At 41.9% G+C, this 23,835-nt stretch overlaps 1 protein-coding gene across 1 annotated transcript in view; it reads right to left on the bottom strand.

Moving 5' to 3' along the window:
* The window catches only part of CMTM8 (CKLF like MARVEL transmembrane domain containing 8), a 37,249-nt gene extending 15,755 nt beyond the window's left edge, over nucleotides 1-21,494 (bottom strand). The window contains exon 1 of the mRNA XM_059818957.1: nucleotides 21,324-21,494. Coding sequence (XP_059674940.1) covers nucleotides 21,324-21,494 — 171 coding nt within the window. The remainder of the gene's footprint in view (nucleotides 1-21,323) is intronic.
* Nucleotides 21,495-23,835: the final 2,341 nt, after the last annotated feature.

Below are 23,835 nucleotides of genomic sequence, written 5' to 3'. Positions count from 1 at the left end.
GCTGTACCCACACATTGAGTATGTTCTATTCATTCCTCTCTCCCATTTCTAAAATTATTCAGTTAGATTATGCAAGGCACAGAGCATGGTTCCTGCAAGAAAAGAAAGTTAAGGTTGGAAAAAAGATGAGTCCAATTTTCTATTGAAGACTGAAGGAGGAGGACGTGACAGAAGTCTGCAGAATGGCAGGTGACATAAAAAAAGGAACAAGGACTGGATTAGGACTTGCAACACAAGAAGCATCCAGCTAAATTATCAGGCAGAAAGTTGAAAAACAAACAGAAGGAAGTGGTATTTAAAAAAAAAAAAAAAAATCAGGTAAAAAACACCCAATACATAACCAAATTACAGAATTCATTGCCACAGGCAACATCATACACACTCCTGGAAGACAGGTCAGCCTTGTCTGTATGTAATACCTATATACATGATAGTCAAGATGCAACCTTCAGCTCTGGAAATTCCTAAATGTGCAGTTTGCTAGAAGCTAGAAAACTATAGCAGAGAAGGATCTTGCCATATGTGCTCCTTCTTACACTCCTCCCTAAGTTTTCAGTATCAGTCATTATCAGAGACCGAATACTGGACTAAACAGACCACTGACCAGATCCATTACAACCATTGTTACTAACTTCTGGTTTTAATTTGCCTTACTTTCCTGCAGGAGACCCTGGCAACCAAGTACTGGTAGCTGCAAAAGTGTTAATAGAATAGGATGGGATGACTACATGCAACATCAATATACTGTTTGTTTCTAAAGTAGAATTACGAGGAATAATCTCAAGCAATGGTGAAGAAACCAGCTTGAATTATATCATCATAAAATCTATCTTCTCAGCAGAGCAGTGGTTGAATCATTAACAAGTCATTAAAATGTGTACAAAGCATAAAGATTGGTCCTTGTCCCAGGGCACTTTCCACATGAAATGCTTTAAAATTCTTGAGGGCTGCATTCAGGAGCACACGACTGTTTACTGATGCCTGTAAATTCTAATTTAACGCTCATGTTTTGCCTGAGGATCTACACACACCGAGACATTTATATAGGTTACTGTGCACTATGCATATATTAACTTATACGCCCTTGCTAACACAGCGCTAGCCATCATTTTATCTACATACCACAGCAGAAGACACAGCCTCATCTTTGCCCATAGTGTTCTATTATCTGACAGAAGTACCTTTACGCAGAATACAGTGCGATGGGCCTGTCCCAGGTCAGTCAGGAGAAAGACCTGCAACCAGCCTCAGAGCTGCTGCAGCTGACCAGGAATGCACTCATTACTGCTATCAGCGGCTCCATCGGGGCCACAGTTTAATGTAAAAATAAAGAGGGGTGGTGCAAAACACCACCGAAGACAAACAGCCTGTCCTAAAAAGCACTTACTCACCTCTCTGGAAGGGCACACTGTGATACAGTTGGAAGGCAATGACCTCCACAGTGCTTAATCTCTATAAACGTGACCTCAACACAAGGAGACCACCTGGCCTCTTACCTAGCAATCACGAGGGACGCGAATAAAAGGAACGCTGCAGCTCCCTTTTCCTTCCACTTCAGCAAGGCCTGGCTGTGGCAGGGATTACTCCCACCACCGAGCATTTCCCAAAAAGAAACACATTGCTATTGTGCTGCAATGCTGTTGATTTCAAATTCACGGTATCCAGAGTTTCCTGACAGAGTTGGTAGAAGTGGTACTGCTACAGGAAACACCACAGTATCATGGAGCTGGGAACTACCCACTGGAATTCCTGCTACGCTTTGCTCTTCACCAGCAGAGAAAGGAAAATGTAAAGTAAGAGTATATTACATCCAAACACAAAATAATCTGCCTTTTCAGTTACTTTCTGAGGAAATTTTCACTTAATGCTGCTTTCAAGTATGAATTTTAAAGCAGACAATTACATAGCAAAATAGTCACAGAGAGACACACATGGCACAGGATACATATTTGTTTCCTAGCGGTTGCTTTTTTGCAGCCTCTAAAAGTAGGTTTTTTTGGGAAAACTTGAAGATTTGGTACAAACACCTTCAGTTTTAAAAATAGCACATACATTCTATACACCAATATTTTTTTCTTTTTAAAACCCTGGTTATAAATCATCAAGATAGGTGAAACTACAAGGTTAAATGTTTTTGTATTTAATATTCAAATATTAAAGCATTTTGGAGCTCTTGAGTAAAAGTTATAGCTGGTCTTTTTGAGAAGTAGCATTCACAAGTTGGTCCTTTAAACAGTCCTGTCCTTGTACAAGCACTACAGAAGCAAAAACACATCCTATATGACCCACATGAGACGCAGCGGTAATTCATTGACTTGATTTGTAATAAGTCTTATTATCAAATTCACACAATGCTGTATGATTTAATTTATTTCAGTTTTAAAAGAGCTTCATACTACAATATTACGTGCAGATTTGAGAGCTCATATTAGTAGGGAACATCAGTTACTTGGTGGAAGGACTTAATAGGGCTCACAGTCCTTCTTTGCTGCAATTTAAATTAAGAAAAAAAGGAAAGCCATACCGGCAGGCTTTTTGAATTCTTATTTTGAGATCTGAAGATGAGATTTGGACAAAGGAAGAAATTTCATCTCCTCACATTTAACAAGAATTTCTATGGACGATGAATTTTGTATCCCTTCTCAAGACAGGAAGGGTTTCAAGAGCGCAGCTGTGGTTTAACTGTGGGATAGGGTCTGCTCCCTCCCAGTTTTTGGTTTAGAGGTTTTGGGGGTCATTTCTTGGGTGGTGCAGATCACAAGCTTAAGATACTACCTTTTGTTTGTGCAAATGTAGTGACCTGTTCACAAATATATGTGCATTTTTCTGAGAAGGGCCACAGGCTTTCAAGTCAAGTAGTAGAGACATATTTCTGGAGGTAAAGACCATGGTACAGCCCTTGTGCTCTGAATACAATTTCTCCTTTATAAAACACCCATAGAAACTGTGAGTGTGCAGGTTTAACCTGCTGCATACATGAAATACATGGTTGTCTTTGATACTTTCAGAAGTGCATTGTGTGGAAATTATTCCCCTCGCACAGAAAAATTAGAAAAAAAGACTATTAGCTTCAGTAATCTCTAACTCGGTAATCTCTTTTTACTTTTTCTTATTTAAACTGGAAAAGCTCTGAAGTGGATTCTGAGCTCAAAAGATAAAGGGTCATGTGTGTCTGGCTGAACCTGTCTTCCCCAGTGTGGCTATTTATTATTTTTATTACTACAACTACCATTGTTTCTTAAAGGAACATGATGGTAGGAAGGGGTTGCTCTTTTGTTCTAATAAATTCGTATCAGTCAAAAGAGGTTTGAGTTACCTGTGTGTTCTTCTATCTTGGTCTTACCTCTTCTATCCACATACAAACTTTTCCTTTGGATGAAGTTTTATAGCACTTTATCTTCCTTTCTCCTATCTTCCCTAAAGGGATACAGTTCCTGAGAGTAGAAAAATACCATCTTCTCAATAAATGGCAATGATCTGTGTAAGTTACCTTTAACATTTTGTGCATGTGTACATGTAAAATATACACACCCACAAAGAAAGTCATTCTGCCATCGTTTGTATGTTAATGAGGTGAACTATTTTTAAAAGAGAATTCCTAACAATGGTTATTTATGAATTATGACTGATTATTTATGTAGTGCACTTTGTTTAAATGCTGTCTACGTTCTTCAAGAGAACAATGCTGCATACAGCTGCTTTATTAATAATGTCACTGGCTCTTTGTTGCTATTTTTACATCTCCAACTTCCTGTTAGGCCATGTAAATAGAGATGCCTATAATTAGTGGACGCACGGCATTGTTTCACAAATCTTAGCTGTTAGATTAAAATAGAAAGCTTATTACTTCTTTGGGAATAACTTTTATTTTGCCCTATAGTTAGGATACACAGTCAAAGCCAGATGTGATGCAATGGAAAAATCAAAGACAGTATCTGCTAAGAAAGGCTATTGCTGCATTCTACATCCATTTAAACATAAGGAAGACATTAACTGCTCATTCAAAAAATTTTTTTTTAATTTTTAGAATGAAGATATCTTTTCATTTCCAGCTGAACACCACAGAATTTGGTGTTGTACAATACAGAATTTTTGCTCGCTGTGAGACAAAATCCTCTAGTCACCAGAAGTTGTAACAGTTCCCCTTGCCTGACAAACAGAATTCTGAGATAAGAAAATAAGTCTGCATCCAGATCTGTTGCTGTCTGCCTATTTAGAAGCTTATTGTACCTCTTGACTATTTCTGTATTGAGTCCCAAATATAGAGGTCCAACCCCAGGAACCATTATCCATCCATGTTTTTAGGTAAAGATTAAGGATTTTACAAAGACTGATCCACATGTTATAGAAGTACCTCATTGAAAGATCTTCTTCCTTCTCTGGCAAAATTGTTCTCTTTCCTGAATACATTTTGCATTAACAACATAGAAGAACAGCATGCCTATAAGTATTTAACATTTGCATATGCTTTTCTGGAGGCATTTGTGCTCACAGACTTCACAGTCAGAAAGGACCATTTTGGCCATGTGTGCAACGGTATAAAGATTTCAACCTACAACATGCTTTTTGGAGAGATGACATCTTGGCATAGACATTGCAATGATAAGATTCATCTCATCTGTAAATAAGCTGCCATAATGCCTACTACTCTCATTGTTGAAAAACCTCAGCCCCACTTCTCATCTGAATTTGTCTGCAGTTTCCAGGCATGTCCTTTTCTGAAATCTCCATCTGTCACCAATATATCAAAGATAACTTTGTACTAAGAGCTGTATTTAAAATTGTTGACAAGACACAACTGAACAAGAGATAATCACAAATACTAACATTGCTTCTGACAACAAGCTATGTTCCCCCCTCCCCCCCCTTTTTTTCTTTCTCTTTTTTCTTTTCACGGTAATAGTAAAAAGAGTTTAAGGAATCAGGAACAGGGAAAATCCAGAATTAAGTTTTCAACAGAGACCTTTTTAAGAGTTGTTACCACCGTCCCACAATTAATGTTTGCAGAGAAATTTAGGGTACAAAAGCAATTTTAGGATGAGGAATAATATGCAAGTGAAAACATTAATGCCAAAGGAAGAAAATTAATTGGACAATCATGTAAAAAGGCACTGCGGATCAGTCACGCTTTTAGAGAAGTCCTTGTTACCGTGCTCTGTAACTTTATTTTTAAGGTTCTGAAGAAAAAAAGTCCACAAGCCTGAAGGACTTGCCACAGCCTGTCTGCTCTCCATAATAAATACCCAAGTGGTGCATGTAGCATAAGAGAACAAAGTAAAAAGCTCTGTGGGATACCTGACACTTGAAATTCAAACTACTAAAGTCATAAATTAAGTATATATGCCTGTGTGTGAGGCAGGGTATAGTGTTCTCCAACTGCTTCAATGGGCCTTGTGTAAACAAAGAATAGAACAACTGGCTACAACTGTCAACTTTCTAGTTTTTTCAGCAAGAAAAAAGTCCAATCAAGAAAAAATACTTCAGGGCCTGAAGACGTTGGCTTATTCAGATATAAATAAGTGAACAGAAATTATTTAAGGTCCTTCAGATGTCTGGTCTGCTTTTCTGCCAGAGGTTGCTGTCCTGCAAGGGTGACTGCATACAAAACTGCTCCTGAATTACTGCACTCTACTGCCCAGTGTATCTGAGGTAAACAAATCACTGGTTTGGGTTATCACCATATGCTGAAGTGTGAACTACAGTGTACAGCGAGGCATGGAGGCCTTTTCAGCTGTCTGCATTTAAGAGCTACCAGCCTGAAATCAGAACTTACGTATTTGCCTCCTGTTATACATAAACACAGAAGTCAAGAAACAAGCAGGAACGAGTCCTTCTTAGTTGCTGCTCTCACTGCATGCACTTACACTTCACTGTCCCCACAATATAGCTAACAGATTTTGAGTTTTCAAGCATACTCAATTCCATTTCTCTCTCTAAATCTGATTGTCCAATGCAGTTCACAGATGTCAGAACTGTTGCAAACTACAGGGATTACTACGGATTAGTGGATCTCCTATGCCTGAAAAAGAAGTGTTTAGAGCAATTACACTTCATAGTGGAAGGGTATTCCCCATACATTCTCCTTCTAGCTCCTCTGCAGGCACAGCACTTTCCTCTGGGAGATGAGCATGTTGTTAGCCTGAAATGTGGGACAACCCCCAAGCACACTGTAAAATCATAGAATAGTTTGAGTTAGAAGGGACCTTTAAAGGTCATCTAGTCCAACCCCCTTTGCATGAGGGGGGACATTTTCAACTGTATCAGGTTGCTCAGAGCCCCATCCAAGCTGACCTTGAATGTTTCCAGGGATGGGGCATCTACCACCTCTCTCAGCAACTTGTTCCAGTACCCTCATAAAAAATTTCTTCTCGTATCTAGTCTAAATCTACCCTCTTTTAGTTTAAAACCATTACCCCTTGTCCTATTGCAACAGGTCCCTTATCTAGCAAGGTGTGCCCTCAGTCCTAGCACAGGCTCGAATTTTGTCCTAAATTTCGGGCAAATCTCCTCAGTATGACATCTGAATATTGGTCTAAAATATAAGCACTGCTTGCTCTCCATCCACAGAATCACAGAATCACTAAGGTTGGAAAAGACCTGCAAGATCATCAAGTCCAACCATCAACCAATAAACACCACCATGGCGATTAAACCACATTCCACAATGCCTCGTCCACACGCTCCTTGAACAGCTCCAAGGATGGTGACTCAACCACCTCCCTAGGCAGTTTATTCCAGTGTTTCACCACTCTCTCAGTAAAGAAATTTTTCCTAATATCCAGTCTAAACCTCCCCTGGTGCAACTTCAGGCCATTTCCTCTTGTTCTGTCACTCGTCACTTGGGAGAAGAGACCAACACCCACCTCACCACAACCCCCTTTCAGGTAGCTGTAGAGAGCGATGAGGTCTCCCCTGAGCCTCCTCTTCTCCAGACTGAACAACCCCAGTTCCCTCAGCCGCTCCTCGTAAGACTTGTGCTCCAGACCCCTCACCAGCTTCGTCACCCTTCTCTGGACACGCTCCAGCACCTCAATGTCCTTCTTGTAGTGAGGGGCCCAAAACTGAACACAGGATTCAAGGTGCGGCCTCACCAGTGCCGAGTACAGGGGCACGATCACCTCCCTACTCCTGCTGGCCACACTGTTTCTGATACAGGCCAGGATGCCGTTGGCCTTCTTGGCCACCTGGGCACACTGCTGGCACATATTCAGCTGGCTGTTGACCAACACCCCCAGGTCCTTTTCTGCAGGGCAGCTTTCCAGCCACTCGTCCCCAAACAACCTCCCCCATCCCCTGCATTACAGAAGCTGAGTCAGCAGATCAGGACACTGGCTCTGTCTCAGGGCATGGTCTCATGCATAGGCATAGACTAAATGGTGAAAAGAGAGGACAAGGCTACTACACCATCAACCAGTGTCAGATGAGTAAGGCATATAACTAGAGGGCAGTCACCTTGCCAGCCTTCAGCACCAAATTTGCAACTGCTTACCAGCCAATTGCCTCTGCAGCGCTCAAGTCACAGTTCATCATGGTTTAAGATGATGGGAACTGCGACTGGGTCAGCTGCTGGTTCAGTGGTGGCGGCCACGACCTGACCCGGCACGCAGCTGGCAGTACCAATATGCGAAAACACAGCAACCAACTTTGTCAAAGGCCATCTGCATCTGACCTGCAATTCATTAGCAGCAAGTGATGCAGCACACACACCAAGTTATAAGGAGGAGAGCTCTAGGTAAGGTAACAAAAGCCAAGATGCTGAAGGGCTACTGGCTAAGGGTATGCTCTGCTCTGGCAGCAGGCTCCCTTCCCACCCAAGTGGTTCTTCTGGAAAACCCAAGCCTTTTCCTGTCGTTCTGTTTATATTACACCATCCCCAATATACACAACCAACTAAATTATATTTACTTAGCCAAGTTCCACACCTTTTCCCTTTCTCTTTCCTCAGATTTGGATCACAGCTTTCTTCTGCCCAGTATTTTCTTCCCTAGAATGACAAAAGGGCAGAGACAATAAAGAGGTGTTACCAGTCTTTGTTCAAATACTCTTTGTTCAGTATTTCAACTATTTACCTCCCACTCAGAAGTTCCTGTTTTCCCACTGAGGGGGGAAGGGAAGGCTGTCTATGGTGGCTTTTTGTTTAAAAAGTCTGTGTGCAGTCAGACTTATTTAGTACATTTTCCCTCCAAAGCATGATATTACTAGTTTCAAATCAAAGAGGGAAAATTCAAATCAAAGAGGGAAAATTCTTTAGACAACTCAAAAAAATCAGACTACAAAAGTAGTATTTTGCAGGTACCCCTTTCTTCAAGCTACCAACCATTCCTGTATCAGAATGCTCAAATCCATGCACATTGAAAACTCAGCTTGCTGTCATGAACTCTGCACAAACACAGAGGCATGTAATGTAACCTCCTATTGCCAACAATGTTACAGGTCTTAGCAAGTAAAACCAAGAAAGCAGAAAGGAATTAGGCCACTGAAAGACATCACTAGCTGGGAGCTTTGCTAGTTTGCACAAAGGGAAAAGGAAGAACACAGCATGCATAGTGATTTGCCTTTGATACAGGAGAAGGCATATGTTGTTTGATAGTCCAGTGATAAGGCAGGAAAGCCATGGGACACACTCATTTGTTGGACTGAAGAAACATATTTAGATTGACATTTGTGATGTTAAGATGTTTTGACATCTAGGATTTAATAGTATCATGAGGTTAGGGCAATGCGAGTGTAACAAAATGACTAATGCTTCATTGAGAAATAAAATACCTACTTGTACTGTGGGATACATGACTATAGGGAACCTTAAAGAAATATGTAAATTAGACATTTGGGTTATAAAAGGGCATGTCTAAGGAGTGAATCTGCACAGCTTCCCCCTTTATCATCTGTCAGCTACTATGTTCAAGCCAAAGAAACTACAGGTATGAAACAGGTAAACAAACTGGTAGCACATTGGGGGGAATCTTGGTAACAAGTAGGTTAACTGTGTTTTTAATTTTCCCTGAAGTCAGTTTTAGCACAGCAGGTCAACACAAAAAAAGGTAGAAAGTGTTAATTAGGCTCCTCCTAATCTCAGTCTAATTTGACAGCAAGTACTCCACAAAGGAGTATCAGAGAGGAAAGGTCTTAAGGAAGGTGATCTCTTTTGTTAGACTAATCCATAGAGTTGGCAAATGAAACAAATGGGGAAAGCTTCTGGGCATACACTTTTCTTCAGCACTGAACAGAAGGAACAACAGAGCTGCCCTTTTACCAAATGCTAACAAGTGGATAGGAAACAACTATCGGAAAGGAGCTGCTGATCTTTAAGAGCCTGATAAACAATATAAGCGCTGATTAGTGTGTATAGCCTTCACGGTAGGTAGGCTTTCATGTTCTTTTTATTCCACGTGCGGGTATGTCAGGATGACTGAAGTCAATAGGAAATTTGCAACAGGTTTTAATAACATCAAAAACGGATTCATTATAATCTTCTCTCCATAACAATACTGTTTGCATACATTAGAGCTTAGTCTGTTTTCATTCCCATTGACTCACCTGGACTCTCTTTGCACCTCTTCTCAGGGTCATGTTCTTGTTTGTGTACACTGTCTATGTAATCTTACAGGAACAGCAATCACCACAAGTCAAAATTATGTGCTCTTTCAAAATGCACTTCATCTTTTTTTTTAAACTGAGACCTAAATTAAAGAGGCATTTTGAAATAAAGCTCAGTTTTTAAAGTGAAAATTACTTCAGATATGGGTTGGTTTGGGTTTTGGGTTTTTCTGAGGCTAACATTCCACTGTTCAGCTTAGTAAGAAACTGAAAATTAGATGTAGCCAAGCTTAGAGAATTCAATTTCATTTATTACTGTGTACTCTGTCTAATTTTAACTTGACTTGGTAAAACACTTTCTAAGAGACCCCATCTCACCTTTAACACATCATCTTGACTTGCTTACTTCAGGCAAACATTTCCTAGAGAGTCCTCTGTTACTGCATAAAGAGAATGTCAAGTTCTTTGTACAAGTGTCTGGACATGTTTCATGATTGCCAAAGTCTAGGAAGAAATCCCAAGTTTGAAAAAAATGTTTGGAAACCTTATTCTCCTGACTAAGATTCCTGCTCTTTTTGCTGAGAAGATAAACAGGGAAACTTCTTTAAATATACCGAACAGAACAATGAAGATGTGGTTAGTAACATAAAAAGTTGTTTATCATTATTCCACTCTTGGTCTCATCATTCAATTATAGTTCTATAGGCCTGCGTAATATGTTCAAAACTGGTTTTATACATCTTCAGATGGAGGTCATAATTCAAGCAGAAAACATACCACAGGAGAACCCATCTCCTCAAGTAGGTCATTACTTCCCTCTTGCACACTTCCTTTTAAAGTCAAGTCTCTTTAATGGAAGAATCTACTCAAAACAGTAAAATAAGGATTGTGGTTTTCCGAAACTAAGTATAGTAGTTTCTCAATGACAACTATCTTTCTGTCCAGTAGGAATTTTATATAGCATCCAGACTCTGACATTAGCCAAACTCCTGTGCATTTGGAGAAGAAAAAAGAACACCAATACTCTATTCATTTGTACTGTGCTGTATCTTAGTAATACCACAGGGAAGGAGAAAAGTTTTCATCTTGGAGGTCAACCAACAATCCACAATAGTAAATAACTGTTGTAACTGTATTGCACAGTTCAATGAACATGGCTTATGCACACAGCAAGGCTTCAAAATATAAACCAGAAATCCCGACAGAGATCCTGCTTTTTCACGTACCTCGAATTTCTCATTTTGAAGAACTTTTCAGCCTTTTTCTAAAATCTTGCATTGAGGTCATCACAACATAGTGGTAGGTCTGACAAAAAACAAGTCCATCCAACCTACTCTATGTCTATGGCTCAGCCAAAACCATTTGTTTATTTAAAAGAAAGCACCTGCTGCAATGCAAGAACCAAACATGTCACAATATTCACCAATAACCTCCTAAATCACTGTATCACTCTAAGTATTTCTAATATTCTTCTAAAATACTACAGTATTTTTCATGGTTTTGTCCACCTATAGCTTTATGAAACCATTAAGATGGATGACTCATATGAGCAGAGCCTGTTCTTTCAGTTGCCTGACACCTCCTTCTCGTAAGAGCCCATTTTGCCGAATTCTTATTCTTCTATGTTAATTATCTGTGTCAAGCCTGAACAAAAGCAGTCTGGATGAAGATTGTGCAAAACAGGCCTTCAGCTAGTTGCCTTGAGCTGCTGGGCAAGGAAGGCTTGAAGGAATGAAGGGACAAAAAAACCCTTAAAGAGCTGGAAAAGATAGGACTTGCAACAAAGAGGCAGAAGAGCGCACAAGAGAGAGACAGGCACAAACATATGTTGAAATACTTTCTGTTAAGCATGCAACAATGTCAGAAATAAAGTTCTTCACACATCTTAATTCTATCATTAGTTAAGTATACATTATGGTATTGTCTGTATCCGCATGACCACATACTTCCCCCTTCTCCACAACACCATCTGCGCGCAGCAACAGAAGGGAGAGCTTTCTTCAGAACTAATGCCTTCCACTATTTTGCTTTCTCCTTGTTTACTTGTGTGGCCTGCAGACTTGTTCCCAGTGTGCCACATCAGGGCTCTTTAAATATACTTTGTTATCTGAATTATCTCACAGGTCATTAGTAAACTATTAAACACATCTCTGTGAGATAAAGAAGTATCATATTCCAATTTTACAGACAGTGCTCTAAAATTAAGGTCAAAAGTACTTCTTGCCAGATTTCACCAGAAAACTCTTTTTTTCCACAGCACTTAACACGGCACTGCATTTTGCCTCTTCAGAACATAGCTCCTACAGACTTCAACTACAACTGCAAATAATCATTTCTTTTGCATCCCAGACCCAAAGTTGGGGATCCAGAAAACAAGGAGAAAACCAAGCATACTGAAATGCCAGGCTTACTTGCCTTATCTAGCATCCCACAGGAACACTGTAGTACAAGCAGAAGATAAAAGTCAGATTTTCCAAGGAAGCAATTAGCCAGGAGACCATCTTTTCCTCTTTGAATAATCCTCTTCCTTACTCATGACATGCCTTCCTCCAATGCTGTATGCACAATATCGTAGTAACTCCCAGAAAAACTCCCCTGTGCAATGACCGTGACAGAAGTTTCTTGATAAAAATAACGTAATCATCCAGGCTTTGACTGGATTCCAGTGTCTGCACACCAATCCCAATACCAAACCAACACTGCCAGGGTGGACATCAATTCTGGCACTTCTTAATTTCCAAGGCCTTCAGCTGTAATAATATTTTTTGAATGGTTATGTATGTGCCTATACACACACAAGCTCTTTGAAACAGCGTATGATGTTACTGGCAGGAAGGTACATCATGATTTAGAAATTAAACTAAAACCAAATCAATGCAGATGCTGTCATTTTTGGATGTTTTTTTCCCCTCTAAGGATTGAATAAACGCACCACTCTCCCCAGCACCTATCACAGTTGTGCTCTGAGCCTGTAGAGAATGATTGTGTATTTGTTTATGCTCTCCAATCTACAGCCCTAGTAGCAGGCATCCAACCACAGATTCACCCTCCCCTTACCTGATGCCGGTCAGAATATGCCCTACAGTGGCTGTCTCCAGTTGGAGACAACCAAGGCTGATTTATCAGTTGAAGTGTCAATTTAAAGATATATTGCAGAGGTTTTGCTTTTGTTGGAGGTTTTTTTGTCTGTTCCCCTGCTCCCCAATGCTTAATTCCTACCTGCAACACTGTCTGTGTCTCCATTTTTAAATTTCTCCTACGGTTCCTCATACTCCTCTCAAAACTGCGCTGCCATGTTCAGCTATTACCTGCTGCAGGAGCTGCAGCCTTGGGAATAGCACTACTGCTGAATGAAGAGAACAGATGCTGAAATACATGTTAAAGGGACTCTTTAATGTAATCACTATACACATATAGAAAGGAAAAAAAAAAAGGGGGCCCTGTTAGTGGCTGTACAGCTTCCAGACTAAATAAATGGAGTCTGTGCAAAACAGTTTCACATTTAATATATTTAAATCCAGTCCTGGACATAGCAGTCACATTTAAAGCTGATGATACAAACCAGTCTTGTTTTCAGGCATGAAGCAAAGGTTCTTGACAGGTTTCCTTTCAAGTTGTGCACATCAGTCCATCAGCTAAACACAGGCAGCAATTACCCGAGTATGATCAGAGAAGCTGCTTTCCCCACAAGGCCTCTTTCCAGTCCTACCTGGCATTTTCCAATATATTTATTCTTTGTAACTAGATTATGATATATCCAAAGACTGACAACAACTTGCTGATTATTACCATGCTTACTTAGTTCACCTCAATTCCACAAAATCCGATTTTAGCGTATCTCATATTGGACCAGAAACATTGTGGCTGCCCAGAACAAACTGCTGGGACAGCATCCCTCTAATGATACCAATTTGTTTAAACTGGTTTTGTTTTGCTTTGAAGCTTTTTGACTCAGCAAACTTGTGGTTGCATCAGCATCATTTGCACACCCATATGTTCCAAAAACAGTGTAAATACTCAGTATTGTGCTCTAACTTGGCAAAAATGCAGTCACACCCAGGACTGATCCAAGTCTGTATAGCAAAGTGATCTGGCAAAACCTGGATCCAGTATTAATGAATGTGGAACCAAGACCCCAGCCTCTTTCAGTTCACTAACATAAGCTTAACACTAAACCTTCCTTGGACCAGACCCAGCTCCCACTGAAAGCAGTGACTTAATTCTTTCCTTACTCAGTCCCTCCTTCACTGGAGTTTTACCAGTCTTACACCTAAGCCGCTCCTTTCAAAGGCAGGTGAATCAGTGCCAGCAGCTTCCACGGGAACTGGCTCAGGCTACATAAACAGAACTACCTTGCCAAAGGTCTGATGGACACTAAAATCTATTTGCTATTTGACCCTAGAAAAGAGGGCTTGGTCCTCTCTGCAAGGACACACTTTCTACTGCTTTTCTGGAATTGAAACACGAACAAGTGCAGAAATATCACACTGTTACAATATGTACTTTATCCAAAAGAAAAACGAAGCTAAAAAAATACATACATACATACAAAGCAGGACAGTTAGAAACTGACTATATGGCACTATTACTCCCTGGAGAGAACAGCAGGCTGAATGAGAAGGCACTGATCAAACAAGGGCAGCACATCATAATTCCTGCTACACTTCCCATTCAGAAGGGCTTAGAGTCCCTAAGAGAATTTTTCTGTGGTTCTGAGCATTCCATTTTTAAGAATCTTTGAGCCACTGCTGCTCTAACCCTGCCTGTTGTTGCTACACAGTCGGTGCAGGACATAGGACGGAGCAGACACATCTGCAGGCTCCCCAGGTATGCAGGAGTGCTCCCAGCATCCTAGGGCAGGGAGTGAAAGGCATCTGCTCTTGCTGTAGAAGAAGCACTTGGTTAATGGTTAAGACTAGGAGTCAGAAACTTGGGGGCCATTTATGATTTTGCAAGAGTCCTGTGTGACTCATAGTTAACCTTTTTGTCTTTGTCCTTTCCCTGCTCGCATTCTTACTATACTGCCAGCAAATATACCTCTTCATCATACACGGCATGGAAAATGTTTTTTTAGATAGGCATACACTACTTTAAGATCCTCTAATCTGAGGTCTTAACAGTGTGTAGTAAGTCATTCCAAGGAGAAGGCTGAAATCCTAGTGCAGAAAGAGGAAAAAAAGAATATAATATGAGGGGAGAAAAAAACTCCAAACCAACAATCACAGTGAAGAGGGACACAGACAAGTCCAGGATTTGTATTCATTTTAGGACAAAACGCAGTAACAAGTATCTCAATCATTTGCTGTATCTGACAATACCACTGTCTTCACAAGCAACTCCGTTCCTATAGTAGAATTACTCAGGGATGTGGGACTTCTGTGGGGGGTGGGGGGTAAGGGTGGGAAATATGTCTTCCATGACTTCCGTAATGATTTTTATTGGACCAGCTGGCACAGCTGGAAAAAAGCTGTTTTCAGGGATGCAGTCCCAATCTCCTTCCAACTATACCATCAACCTTTGTCCTCAGACCATGATGGTTTTAGCCTCAGCACTCATCCTCACGAGTCACACACCCAGCCACAGCATCATGCTAAAGCTAAGTGCCTAGGGAGCTGTACCTATTCCATTAGAAATAACAGGAGGACTGCACATTTCACCAACATACAGACACAGGCTACGGAAGGCAAAAAAAATTATTTTAAATTAGCTTTGGGTTGCATAAGAATTTTTGTAGGTACAAAAGAAAGAAATTGTTTTCTAGAGTTTGGAAGGGGGAAGGGAGAAGGAATTATATTCACTATCCACCCAAGAACAAAGTTGATGTTTAAGTACGTCTTTAAAGCATTCTTCTCATGAAGAGATAATGACATTTCATACATATTCCACCTTAACCTTGAGGTATTGAGAATATTTTGCATTTTTGACCTTTTGTAAAATATCTGCATTCAGTTTGAGAGGCATTTTCACCCTCTTACTATGTCAGTCCTAATACTGTTTCTATCTGCGCTTGGAGCATGTTCCAGACAACACTTTCCAAAGCTTTTGTTTTCTTGTGTCCCCCAAACAGTTCTCTCTTCCCAAGGAAACACCCTGATCTTGTCCAGGAAACCAAAGACCTTTGAGGAAAGGGAACTTTAAACAACAATATGATCCCAGAGGAAGATGGAAATCATATAGATGTGTGTATCCGCTACACTAAGGACAGTTACGCTAAGGGTTAGCGATGGAACAACAGCACCTAAAAAAGGGAGAACAGAAACCTGACTTCAGTGAGAGTTTTGTCTGATCAAGAGCAAAGGAGAGAGCTTAGACTTTATATTGTGTGTTTTCTTATTCATGCACAGGAAGATGAAGCTACGGGATGAAGTGACTGACTAGTATAGGATACTTCTTTTCACTCAGTAATTCAAAGTAAATCGTTTTAAGACCATGCTTATGTACACCTTCTCTAGGCAAAGCACTTGTTCATCACAACAGAAGGTGCTTCAGTGCTGTCAACTACATGGAAGCAGACATGCTATCACTGGAGTAAAAATTGCATTAGAAGAAGTAAAAAAAAAAAAAAAAAAAAAAAACAAAACCCAGAATAAAACCATCTACAGTTCCTGAGAGAAGAGAAAGTCTTGCTGCTACTCAGGTAAGGAATGGGGCTTTATGAAACTCCCTCATGTTTCTGAGGGGTACCCAAGAACTGGGGGTGCAGGAAGAGCATGGGATCTATACAAAAAACTCTGAACTGCAGTCAGAAAGAGCATAAGACTAAAAAGAAAAGCTTAATGTAAGGAGAGCTTTAAAAAATTAAGTACAATTTTTGTCTTTTAGCTTTTTCACAGTAGATGGTCCCACTGTATTACTTGTTTTTCTTAACACTTGTATGATTTTTATTGCTAACTTAATTCAAAACCTGAATATCTGTAGAAGACTTTGACGCATCTCTTAGAAAAAAGGGGGAAAAGCCTACTGAACAAACATTTGGACATGCCCAGTTGTTATGGTTTTGGTAACCTCAATATCTTACATATGACATAACTTTCAACAGCTATTTAATATTTTGATGCTCACCGCTCCACTAGAATAAGCAAATTAAACAAGATTTCTTTTCTCAATTAAGCCTTCAAAGGTCTTACATTTGAAGAATAATGAAATAGTGATCAAAGTTATTTTTATTGTCCAGAAATGTAATTTCGAACCATAATTTTATGTGGTGCCAATAATGTAAATAACCTCCTATCAGGCTTCTATTTCAAGTATATATCTTATTCTGGGCATTTTACTCAAAGAATAATTTGCATAGAATAGCAAGAAGAAATGCAACTGTAATTACAATTTACTAAAATTTACACCATCACAAGCTTTCACTTGCAGCAGCAGCGTTAACAAACTTCCAAACCTTTCCAAGCTATGTAGTATGTGTTTTTGTTACGGACAAATAGCCATCACAAGCCTTAAAAAATATTAGGGCAAATTTTATGACAGACTGTTGCTTCACAACAGTATGTTGCTAGATACAATCTGAAGAAATCAATGGTATTCTGCTAGAAAGTAAATATTTTTATAACTACATCCATAGCAACCACAAAACTCTCCACTTCGGCGAAGCGATCCATAATGCTTGAGTTTGGAAGATGTTTTACAGCTCTGAGAAGGTATCACTAGCCATCATTTATCTTGGCCATAAAATTCCCAGGGAGACATACAGTATTTCTGGGCCATCATTGTACAGAAAAGAAACACTCAAAAGACATCTCTGGAAATTACTATACTTGCTTCTTTTGAAAATATAAATCCTCCTTGGGGGGGCAGTGGTTTACACTATAGGAATAAGTATAAATTATCTTCTATAGGATATATTTTTACTGCAGTGTCAATTCAGATGATCGGCATCTGAATTAAAGACTTCATGTAACACCACTTACGTCTTATATACTACTTTTCACCAACAGATCTTGGTGTGCCTTACAAAGGTTCGCATCCATATTCCATGAACGAAGTCATTCAGAGAAGTCAGAGATGCAGATAAATTCATTGTCAATAGTCACTGGCCAACTAAGGCCAGTGAATCCAAGCCTCCCGAGTCAGAAGCCCCTGCCCTGTTCAGCAAGCATCATTACTTCCATATATAAAAAATTTGGATAAGCTTCCACACACCAAAACTGTGTTTTATGCCAGTTCTCAAACGCCTCTCTCAGAAATCCAGTGGCATTTTCTATTTTGCTCTTTGCACTGAAATAAACTGATCCCGGTTCTTTCCCAGTAAGTGGCAGGAAACCTTGCATGCTCTCTGGTCACGGAGACAGATGTACGAGGCAATGGAAATCTGTCAGCACCAGGTAATTTAGCCTACACTTCGGGCTGCAGTTCTGTGTTCATTCATATTAGATGTGTGCAGTGCTAGACCAAATGGTATTACAGAATTAAGCTGAACCAGGTTTGGGTACATGACTCTATTACTGCTGAATATGCACAGTCAGCCTCATCCCAGATTTATGCTGGCTTTAGAGCTGCTACGTAAAGGACAGATAATACCTGATCCATCATAAAACCTGTCTTTACAAAGCTAACTCATTTTGAACAAATTGGAAACTGCAGTCTGAGTTAATAGCAGACCAGTGTTTTGCAGCATTGCAAAGAATCTCTTAGGAGAAGCCGTTAAGCTGAATTTACTGTGCCATTAACCCACAGCCTCAGTGCAGAAGCAGGCTGGTTACTAGCGCACATGGAAATCCATGCAGCAGTTAATTCATCTTCACAGCACCCAAATTAGGGAGCTAAGAGCAAAACCTGATCAAGATCCTTCATTTAAGGGACTGAAAGATTTCATTTATGTGGTAACTTTGTGCTTTTCCATTCTCTTTGGTTGAAGAATAACGCAGATTTGCCCTTTGCCTATACAGGGAAGAGAGCTCTAGTTTCAGAGCCAGGAGTCACAGGCTGCGCTCCTCTTGCTGCATGCACATCACTGACTGACAGCGGCAATAATCAAGTATTTATGCAACCCCACAGTGCAAACTCTCAGAACATTTAGCACTGTTGTTTAACACCCCCTAGCTTAGCTTTAACATAGTATCCTAATGAACACAGGATCTGGCAGATGAGTAGCTGCAGTGATAACAGATATTACTAAAACCAGTCCTCTTCCCTGTCTGTCTCACAGGTGTTTCTAGAGCAGGGGCAGCAGAAGCAAAGGTATGCTATTACCACAGCTGCTGCACTTCAGAGCTTGGTGCTTAGACTGAAAATGATCTATCAGGCTGCAAACTCCTGAGACTGAAATACCAACACACATATGAGTTTGTCCCATTTACAGGTTTGTAAATCCTTAGCAGAAGGACCGTGCTGTGAGCTGGGGGATCAGTCCTGAGGGTCAGAAACATCCTGAAGAGCCAAACTGTGCAGGCAAGCCACAACTTTTATATATATAGGATGATCAGAACAGGCAGGAACTGACTGATTTAGGGTAGACAACTCCACTACTGCTGAATATGCACAGCCAATTTTGAAATCGAGCTCTTGTGTAAAGCTAGTCATGCTTTCTTAAAGCACATTTTCTCTCAGAAAAAAAAAGAACATACAGAACTGGTGGAAAAGGTTTGGCCAAAATCCAATGCCAAACATATATATATATATGCACACAGACATAAACTCATTTATTTTATTTTAATAACTGGTTTTATTTCAGTTAATTCCATATCAAGGTATTCACTAATATGTTTTTCTCTTCCTTTGATTTCACAGAGGAGCAGCTACTCTACCTGCTTTAAAATAAGTGGGGTTAAGAACCAGAAGTATTTCCTCAAAGGTAGTATCTAGCAATACTCTACTTCTGTAGGACCTGCCTTACTGCTTTCAACTTCTTACTAAAACTGTCCTTCATTCTCTCAAATACATCATCACAAACCAGTATAACTTCATCTACATTAAGAGACTTCTGTTGTCTCCTTCGAGTTGGCCAGGAACTGCACATCTTCGCACTGTTGATCAATAAAAATACATACATGGAAGCCTATAGTGCAGACACAACTCTACACTAGCCTACGAAAGTCAGGTAGCATTGATGTTCTTTCTGAAGCTGGTAAACATGTTCAAGTACTTATGAAACTTAAACCAAAGCTTGCTCTAAATGTCAATATTGGACTCAAGCATCTCAAAATGGTGGCTGAAGAATCATTTTATAATTATTCCAGGAGTCAGGAATGGCTGATCGGAAACAAAATCCCCCTAAAAACCGTCATCACTCTGTTTACAAAGTTAAGCTACACAAATATCATCACCTCTCAACACAAACTAGACAGCACATTTCCAACAAAGAGTAAGCAAGATCCTGTCCGTGCCTTGTGGCCATGTATCTCAATGTAAGTGCAGCTGATGCAGTATTCACCGCCAGGCTGAATATATGACATTTCAGCTGGGCTTGGGAAAAGCCTTGGGCACCTCTCTAACAATCTACAGTGGGATGACTCTTCAGATAAGGTGCAAGAAAGGTTCATAATTCTGTTGTAATTAGTAACTGAAGAAGAGTTGAAAAGCAGCTTTTCCTTCAAAGACTAAGATTTCTTTATTCTAGCACAACTCTGACAGTGAAGCATCCCCTGTATTTAACAACTGAAACAAGCCTACAATCACCTACCTACTAAAGATCACAAGAATTCCCAACCATGCCAGCATACAAGATACCAGCTGGTAGCAGGCTCTGACTTCACACCCTCGCCACTACTTGCCCGCACAGCAGCCGGCATCTCAATGCTCATCCTCTCTCTGACAGCACTGTTCCTGCCAGAGGTCCTACACTGCACATCAGCCTGAAGTTTTGCTTGGTTATTTTAACTTTGAAGTCAGCAAAACCAACAGTCATTCCACTGCTCTGATGAAGCACAATGTTTTCAAGCCTTGAAAATTAATCTGGTCAGATAAGTTAATCCTTCCAGCATCATCAAAGCAAAAACACACAGGAAACTAAAAAAATTAGTTGGGGCAACCAGCTCTTAACTATTAATAGTGTAGATGAGCAGACTTAAAAGAAACACATTAAGTGGAGATGCTGAGTATCTGTTGCTTAACACATCGAGAGTAGGCAGGCCTGTAGAGGGATCCCAGCGTTGTGTTGTTCACTACCTACCACGAAGACAAGGGACCAAACCCCGTACTGCCCAGCCGTCTGTACGTTCGTTTACACCTTATAAAGTACCTGCAAAAAATAAAATGACTACCAAACCCAAAAGGTGTTAGTTCATATCCTGCTCTGCCCAGGTGTATCTAATCACTAAGAGCACGCGGAAATGTTTTTTATTGACCTACAAAATGAAGAAAAGTTGCCTGATGAACTCTCACATCACGGTTATCTGTACACTATAAAGTACGAAGCGTATGCAACCAACGTAGTTAAAGAAAAGCCTCCAAAAATCAGTACCCAATCTGCGAAAACTCATTCTTCTGCTACGAGAGGCGATGATACCGCAAAGACTGCGGGACACTAAAAAGACTGCCCGCGCCCTGTATTACTTTTGCATTTGTCGATAGTTTCAGGGCGGGAGCGTTGTGCCCCCCCGTAAAGCCGCCCTCGTTCCCAAGCCGTCCCTTCCCTCCGCTTCACCTGCCGGTGCGGACCCACGGAAGCCGCACCAGGTGATGAGCTGAGGGGAAACAGCCCACCCGCCAAACCACAGCGGGAACTTTCCACAGCGGCGACCCGAAAACCTGCTAAGCGCCCTGTGCCGGGCCGAGGCTCCCCGCCGCCCCCCATCCCGGCCCGGCTTCTCCATGGCCGCCGCCTGCCCGGGGCCACTCACGATCTCGGTCACCATGAGGAGCCCGGGCAGGGTCCGCAGGAACTCCCTGTCGTAGGCGAGGGTGCTGGAGCTGGCCGACAGGTTGGCGGTGAAGGAGCTGCTGGTGGTGGTGACCGTGTGGGAGCGAGGGCGCGGCGGCTGCTCCTGAGGCGGCGGCACCGGAGGCTCCATCGTCGGCGCCGCGGGGTTGCCCCGCGCCTCCCGGCCAGCCCCGAGCCCGGCGGCGGGGCGGAGGCAGGGGCGGCTGCCGCCGGACGGGCAGCGGGAAAGGCGCCGCCGCGCGCCGCTTTGTGTGGCCCCGGCGCCGCGGTCAGACCCTCGCCTCAGCGCCGGGGGGAGGGTGCTCGGCGCCCGGCCCCAGGCAGAGAGGCGGGTCCGGCGGGGTGCCGCCCGCCCGGGAGGCCGCCCAGCTCTCCCGTAGCTGCCCCCGGGGCGGGAGCGGGGCAGCCGCCTCACGCGGCGGGCGGCAGGCGCCTGAGGAGGGGTGCTGGGGACCGGCCGCCGGGCCCGGTATGGGGGACCCTGGCCCGGGCTTGGCGGTGCGGGGGATCTCCAGCACGCGGGAGGGGCCCTCTGAGAGGGCAGCGCGGGGCCCCTCTGAAACCACCTCCTGACCTCCCGGACTTTTATACACACAGAGGCCTTGGGACCGCGTCTGCTTCCCGTGCTGCTGCCGAGGAGCCAAGCTGAGCCAGCCGTTCCCTGGAAAAACACCCCGTGGGAAACCGTGCCATAGCCTCATGGATGAGCAGGGTTTGAGGGGGCCAACCCCAGCCGCCTGCCATCGTCGTCCATCTAGACTGTTGCCCCTGGCTCCAAGGGCAGCAAATGTTGACAGGAGACCTGCTGGCGCTGCGGGTTGTCGTCACCCTGGCTGCCATCGCTCATCAGTGGCACGCTGTTGGGAGAGGAACCACCGCGAAGTGCCGCAGGCAGGGAATGAGAGGCTAGGAGAAAAGACAGCCCTCTCAGAGCTGGAAATGGGGATTTAGCTGGGATCTGCCAACCAAGAGTCTCCACGGTGCGAAAGACTTTTTAAAACCCATGAAAGTCACTGGAAGTGGAAAATACGAGGGCGTTACTGGCCTACTACCTGACAGTGCTGAGCTGTCCCCTAACCTATATTTTTTAGTACTTTTCCAATCTAAAGTGTCGCCTTTTTTAAAAAAAAAATCATTTCCCGGTCATTTAAGAGCTTCTAAAGTGATCTTCCATTCCACAAAAAGTATGGTGTTTCAACAACAAGCAAGCAGGCTGTAGTTTTTTTCAACGGTCAGGAATTCTCATTAGCAGAGCATTTGCATGTGGCAGCTCAGTAAAAATGAAGTGTTTTCCATATGTCTGGTGGCTATTGTCCTCAAATCATTTACTGCTGCTCTCCAACTGGGTAACAAAGGATGGATTTTGCAGTATTACCTTTCAGCAAGGGACTGAATCAGCTGGAGAGGGAGGAGGAGGATGGCAGAGTTTCTCCCAGAAATAAGGGAAACGTGAATTACCCAAAGGAACTGGTTCTCATGCATGATTGTGTAAGTGTGTCACAGCACAGGGTCCGTGGGCTTCTTGGAATGTGTGTCTTGGCTCGGGCTCTGCGGAGCCTCTGCGTACTCGTAGGCACTGGTGACTTTTTTATTTAAGATGGCAGAAGAAATGTGGCACAGTTTTGCAGACATGAACGGCAGGTCATCAGAATGAGATGCCAGCCACTCAGTATGATGTGATATACAGATCATATAATTTCTTTGTGAGAGGAAAAAAAAGACCATTAGCAAACCACACACTCAAACCATTTAACACATCAGCTCAATCATAAACGAGGGATTTTACACTTTTTGGCAAAATCATCATTTTTTGTGGAGTTACCAGCATTTGTGTATTGGTTGTGCTCCTATTTTATCTCTTTCTCTTAAATAAGAGCTGAGATTTTAAAGGAACAGAACACATCTGTGCCCTCGTCTGTGTAGAGACCTGCTTCAACAGGCTTGCAAATAAAAAGTGCTTTATCTGATTGCTTAGCACTGCCAATCTTGCTTCCAATGCCAGAGCCGCTTTGAGATGCCCCTGTTGCTGTTCGTGAGGATCCATTGTAACAGCATTGATTTTCTCCTCTGAAAGACTCTTGTCTTTCCAGTTTTCCACTTAAAAGATCAGTAGGTAAAAGTGAGTAAATGTGGGGCTAAAATTAATGCCAATAGAAAAATTAACACAGATTTCAAAATAGTTTGAGTCATTCACATCACTTTCCCTTTGAGAGCTGATTTATTTTACACTGGATGTATATATACACACCATGTTTCCAGGACATTATTCAGTGGTCTCAGTTTTGATGCATAATGCTAAAACTCTGTATTTGTTTTGGTCTCTAAACTTCTGGAGGTCAGTGTTGTTTCTCTTTCAACCATCACAATCAGAGCAATAAATTTCATTGCTTTTGGTTTGTACATACATCAATTGAACATCCCAGGTCCTGTGGGAAAAAAAAAAGTAAAACAAAAACACAGATAGGGAAACA

This window comes from Gavia stellata, chromosome 6 (genome assembly GCF_030936135.1).
Source record: "Gavia stellata isolate bGavSte3 chromosome 6, bGavSte3.hap2, whole genome shotgun sequence".
NCBI lineage: Eukaryota > Metazoa > Chordata > Aves > Gaviiformes > Gaviidae > Gavia > Gavia stellata.
The sequence above is the reverse complement of the archived record's forward strand: the minus strand, read 5'-3'. Positions and strand labels throughout refer to the sequence as shown.